The sequence below is a fragment of the Mastomys coucha genome, unplaced genomic scaffold (genome assembly GCF_008632895.1).
Source record: "Mastomys coucha isolate ucsf_1 unplaced genomic scaffold, UCSF_Mcou_1 pScaffold5, whole genome shotgun sequence".
NCBI lineage: Eukaryota > Metazoa > Chordata > Mammalia > Rodentia > Muridae > Mastomys > Mastomys coucha.
Window position 1 is genome coordinate 39,679,050 of NW_022196911.1, and position 6,345 is coordinate 39,685,394.

Consider the following 6,345-nt stretch of genomic DNA (forward strand, 5'->3'; position numbering starts at 1 on the left):
TAGGCGGTGAGAGGAGCCAAGGTGTGCCTCTGTGCACTGCATCTAATTATAAAGTAGAAAGATAGCGCACAGTGCAAGCCTATTTCCAGTTTTAAATCCATAGTGATTGTTTTGAGCAGAATGAACCTTGGTAGTGAAGTTAAAAGGGCGACCTCCATTTGTTGATAGCTACTTGGAAAATCATTCATTTCAGTGTGTTTCTAGTACAACCACTTGAGAGGCAGAACGGCAACCATTTCTCCTTGTGTCTCTGCTGCAGGTTATGTCTTAAGTGTTGTGCTCCTCACTTTGCCCAGGCAGCATCTGGTGCAGCTTTATTTGTATTTTTTGACTGCCCTGCTCCTCTATGCTGGACATCAGATATCCAGGTAAGGCTGTAACCCCAGTTTTGGGATGTGTGATTGAGTTGAAAGTTCTTGGGTTTTGTTTTTGTTTTTTGTTTTTTGTTTTTAATGTCAATATTGTGTTTTTTATGAATATTGTTACAAAGCTAAGGCTTAGGTAGGTTGCTAGTCAAGACCTGCTAAGGAAACAGAACTGATAGATTATTTGTGTTAAGCGGGGATTTGTTAGATTGGGGTACAGGATGCAGTGGAGGTGGTCTAGCTGCTGGTTTTCTGCATTGAGAACCCAAGGAAATTGGCTCTGATATCTGTGGAAGATGCTCCTGGAGAAGGATAGATGTACCTGTGAGGGAACAGTGTGAGGGAAAACAGGCAAAAGGCAGTGCTTCCTCCTTCCTTGTCCTTGTACCTGGACTGGCAGGTTTGGCCACTTAAGGGTAGCATTTCCACTTCAAATAATCTGGTTAAGCAAAATCCCTCACAGCAGTAGGCAGCCAAGATAACCACTGCAGTAGGATTACAGCGCAGATTTTTTTTTTGATACTTGTTTTCCCATAGATATTATCATTGAAGATTAATAACTGGAATTATGCTGAGATTATAGTTTTGTGGGGTGGGGGAAGCAAGACAGGAAACGGGCCCTAAGGTTATATTTAAAGATGAGCTTCTATATTGCCTGAGAAGAGAATTTTCTGCAGGTGGATGGAGAACAGCTTGACTCTCCCCAACCTCACTGGTCCTGTCTTCATTCTGAAGACATCTATTTAAAATGATGGGAATCAGGATTAAGTTGTAGAAGTGTAGGCTGGTTACATCAGTTACCTGCTGGGGCTAATTGTGTCCGGGAGACTAAAACGTTAAAGCTAAAGTCTGCCATACTATATGAGTTTTATGCCTTTGGGATAAAAATCTTAAGAGTGTAGTTGAACTTAAAGTAATAAATGTAATGGGGTAGTACATATTTTTAGGTGTAGTTTCTTTTGTAACTTAAATTTCATACTTTTTAATTGACATGTACTTAATGTAATGAAATACCGTTTGAATTCTTAGGAGATTTGGTGGTGGCCTTGGGTATAAAACAGACCTTACACATTTTTTTTTTTGTTTTGTTTTTTTGTTTTTTTCGAGACAGGGTTTCTCTGTATAGCCCTGGCTGTCCTGGAACTCACTCTGTAGACCAGGCTGGCCTTGAACTCAGAAATCCACCTGCCTCTGCCTCCCAAGTGCTGGGATTAAAGGGGTGCGCCACCACTGCCCGGCAACCTTACACATTTTTATATTGGTTTGAGTTGAATCTAGAAATCTCATGTTACATGGCTGAAATTGAATTGATTTTTATAAATGATAAAGAAAAATGTAATTTTCTTCTGGTTATAAAATTGTAGTACTCATTGTAGACAAATTTTATGGAAATGCAGAAAGGTCGAGGCAGTGACACTCACCTGCCCTGTTAGTGTCCTGGGGTGTCACCACCAGCTTTTTCCCATGTCTTTCTGTTCTGTGCTGCTATGGATACCTGTGCTGCCCCTTGCTTCTGGCGCCTGGGCTGGGTGAGCATCCTCACCCTCTTTGGTAGTTGATCTACTCACTTCTCAGACCCCCCCAGGTTGTGTCTTCAGTACTCAGTCCTCTTCTGCCTATCTGCCCTGTTGCTCCTGGGTGAGTACGGTGGTACCTGGAAGGGCTGCATGCACTTAACTTCTGCCCTTCTCGCTGCCGCAGATGTCAAGTCATGCAGTCTGGAGCTTAAAAGACCGTCCCAGACTTCTTAGAATCCTCACAGTGTTCACATCAACCTTACTTCCTCAAGTAGAGGCCTTGGTCACTCAGTGTCCTGCATCATGTCCCTGGTCAGTGAGTGGAAACCAGCTTCCAGTTATGTTGCTTGGCAGAGAGCAGCATGACGTCACCTGGCAGTGCCAGATGGCATGTGTTGGTTCATACTCAGAGTGGAGGTACTTTGCTACTCATTGTAAATAGTAAAATATTAAACAAAGGATTTTAATAAATCAAAGTCCCACCCATGGAAGATACTCTATTTAAGACCAAGGCTCTGGTGCTAGTGTCTCAGTGTGCAAATGAGTGCCTAGACACCTCAGAGCCATGTGGTGCATTCTTAGGTGGAAGGCTGGGTGGCTAGATGCATAGATACATTTAAATCTCGGATTTCGTAAGTCACTGCTTTACAGTTGCCCTGCACCAAAAAGATAAGACTTAGTGTCCACACCTCAAGAAACGGTGATAGCAATCTGACCGGATGGCAATAAGAGGAAATCGGCTCTGAATTTCTCAGAACAGTTCTGGCAGGCAGTAAAGGCTTGTTAAAAGTTCAACTAACGTTCTGGTAAGGTATGGCACAGTTGTGTTTAGTGACGATTTTCTTGTGCTGTTAGTCTTTTAAAGTTAAGTTTTTGAAATGGCGAGCATTCCAGGGCACAGCCATGATCCTGGCCTTTCAGAGAGGATAATCAAGAAAATCTCAAAATTCAAGGTAGAGCTATCAAAACTGCTGTTTTTATTACAGTCATGATCCTGGGTGGAAATCCTGCGAATTTCCATGTGGTTAATGGGGTAGTGGCAACCCAAAACATGTAATCCTGTCTTTATCTTCATTATTGCCAATCCACCCGTTTCTAAGTGGGGCAGAATCCTGTTATGTAAGGAAAATGGGGGGACCTACAACAGCTTCAAGGGCACCTAGAAAAGCCCATCTAGGGTGTGATCATTGGACTGTTTAGTTTTAGCTTAAGGATTTTTATTTTAACTGTTTCCATCATTAGAAAGCTAAAACATACCAAACACTAACAAAGAATTTGAATATTTTATAGTGGGCGAGAGCAGTTTTCCATCCGAGTTCATGTCACTTGAGGATCTGCAGAAGGAATCCCGGGCAGGAGACCCGCGGGGAGGGGCGCTCCCTACTTGACTTTGCTTCTCCTAGGGAGGGGTGTGGTTAGAGGAAAGAGAACTGTAGTGTCCAGGTTGTCAGCTCAGTTAGTATGGTGCTGTAGCAAGCCTCTGCATGGAAGTTGTGGACAGTGCCTGCTTTAGAGTTTTAGTGTTGGATGACTTTGAACATAAGACATATTCTAGTGTTTTTCTCTCTCTGTAATTCGCTGTCTTTCCATTTCTCGTTAAAGGTCAGCAAAGATGTACTGCCTGAGAGTTATCTGTGACATGTCACATTTAACAAACAGTGATGTTTGAACATATTATATTTTAAGATACAAGCGTTGATGTTTGTACTTTTAAAAATAGGGACACATTAAAATTGCAGGTCATTTAGTACTTCCCAATATTTATAATGTCACCTTAATAACCAACTTTAACAATTCTTATACATTTTGGTTCTTGTGTGGCTTCACATAAGGTTTACACAGCGTCTACAGCTCAGTTCAGTGCCTCTTGGTGATTTTGCAGAGCTGTGTAAAACTATGGTCACATGGATATTAGAGTTTTCCAGTCCCTCCTAAGACAATGCTTCTCAACCTTCCTAATGCTGTGACCTTTTAATACAGTTCTTCATGATGTGGTGACCCACAATCTTAAAATTTTTTTGTCACCACTTTATAACTATAGTTTTGCTCCTGTTAAAAATTCTAATATAAATATATGATATGCAGGATATTTGATATGCAACCCCTGTGAAAGGGTCATTCAACCTCTGAAGTGGTCGTGACCCATAATTACTGTCCTAAGAGATCTTAGTCTTCATTTCCCATAAGTCCCTTGACCACCCCTAGACTGCCATCAGCTCCCCCTACCCCCCTGCCTCCTGTCCCCATGTGGTTGTATGTCTGAGCAGAGACCAGGGCACTAGGTATCCCAGTCTAACACTGCCTTGACACATTGCTGACCCCAGTGCTCAGCTGGGTTGGCTGGCTGGTGGGCTGGGAACAGCTTGTCTCCACCACTGCATTGCTAGGATTACAGGACATGCACAGCCATGTCTGCACTTTTATGTGGGTGTTGGAGATTCCAGTTCTGATCCTCAGGGTTTCATGGCAAGTGATCTCATCTCCCTAGCCTTTGTTTTGTCTATTTTTGATTAATTTATCTTGAATTGTACAAACATGGTCTTCGGTGCCGAGTTTAAGACATAGGTTGATATTGAAATATTTTGGTCTTCTATTCCTGCTTCTTGCCTGTCCCTCTCTCCCTCCCTCCCTTTCTCCCTCTCTCTCTTTTTTTGTTTGTTCTTTTGTTTTGTTTTTAAAGCAATGATGTGCATCTAACCCAGTGAGCTGTAGCCCTAGTACTTCTTCTATCCAATAATGTCCACTGGGTAGCTTTAGTACAGTTTATTACCTGTTAATGCACCCATGCATGGGCATTTAGGTAATGTCTACTTTAGAGCTGTTATACTATGAACTTCTGTCTGCTAGCTTGTATATGCATATATGTTTTTACTTCTCTTGGGCACCTATGTTGAAGCAGGATTACTTAACAGTCTCTGTATTTAGCCTTTTTGAGAGCTTCAGGGCTATTTCATTTCAAGTGACTCTGCTGTCTTATGTCCCTGTTAGCAGCAGCACGAGTCTCAGTTTCTCTATACCCTTGCCAACAAACATTTCATTGTGGTGTCATCGACACTCGTGTGAGGTGGCAGTTCCTTATTCTTTCTCTCTTGCTAATGATGTTAAGTATCTCTTCATTTATCAAATGGAAATCTTATCTGGAAAAATGTTTACTCAGACCCTTTGCTGATTGTTTTGACTGGATTGTCTTTATTATTATTTAGTTTGGAAAGTCTGTATATATTCTGGACACAGGTTCCCTACCAGATTGTTTAATAGATATCTCCTTCCCTGCTATAATAAGGCACAGTGGCTGGGCTGGAGAGATGGCTGAGCCCTTCAGGGCTTAGGCTCCCAACCTGACGGACATGACACAGTGCAGTTTGCTCCTGGAGATTCAGTATTTGGGCAATTTCTTTCTTTTTTTTTTTTTAAAGATTCATTTTATTTATTTTATGTGTATGAGTACACTGTAGCTGTACAGATGGCCATGAGCCATCATGTGTGTGGCTGCTGGGAATTGGACTCAGGACCTCTGCCGCCTCCTTAGCTCTGGCCCTGCTCACTCAGGTCCCGCCCTCTCTGGCATCATTCACTGTAGCTGTCTTCAGACGTACCAGAAGAGGGCGTCCAATCTCATTACAGGTGGTTGTGAGCCACCCTGTGGTTGCTGGGATCTGAACTTAGGACCTTCGGAAGAGTAGTCAGTGCTCTTACCTGCTCAGCCATCTTGCCAGCCCAAGTATTTGGGCAGTTTCAATAATTAAATTGCTATTTCAGAAACTGGCCATAGAAGATATTGATTGGTATTAATTTTCCAAATTGAAAAATTTACCAACATTTGGAAAGCTGGGTTTCTATGTTTTGTCGTTGTTGTTAATTGTTTACATCATGCTGATAATTATCTGTAAGTAAAATCTTGTTTGGAATTTAATTTAGACACAGTTTGTACTACAGAAGAATTAAATATTTAAACCTCCATGAGTTCACTCAGTGCAATACAAATGCTTTAAAATCTTCCCGTGTGTGTGTGTGTGTGTGTGTGTGTGTGTGTGTGTGTGTGTGAGATACACCATGATGTACATGTAGAGATCATATCATAAGTTGGTTCTTTCCACCATCTGGATTTGAGCTCAGATTGTTAGACTTGGCAACAAGCACCTTTACTTATTGAGGCCTCTCAGCAGTACTGAGTGAAATAGAAAATATTTATTGGTAGCATTCTAATTGAACTTGGTTGAAATTTTAAAATATTATCTTCCTTGATTTTAAAAATTGTAGAAATCTGCTTTTCACATGCAATGGTATAGTTAATATACATCCCCAAATGCTTACTACTTTAAAATGGAGGCAATCCAGAACTAAACCATGCATGTTGCTGTGAGCTTGTGGTCATGAATCACATCAATAATTATGTGGGATTTTTTTTTGTCAAAACAAAGCAAACAAAAAACCTGTTAAACTTTAGCCTTTTTTTTTTTTTT

General features: G+C 41.3%; 1 protein-coding gene across 5 annotated transcripts in view; it reads left to right on the forward strand.

The window, feature by feature from the left end:
- The window catches only part of Rnf145 (ring finger protein 145), a 45,335-nt gene that overhangs the window by 10,949 nt on the left and 28,041 nt on the right, over positions 1–6,345 (forward strand). For all 5 annotated transcript variants that reach the window (XM_031350593.1, XM_031350591.1, XM_031350592.1 and 2 more), the window contains exon 3: positions 260–368. In XM_031350593.1, coding sequence (XP_031206453.1) covers positions 260–368 — 109 coding nt within the window. The remainder of the gene's footprint in view (positions 1–259; positions 369–6,345) is intronic.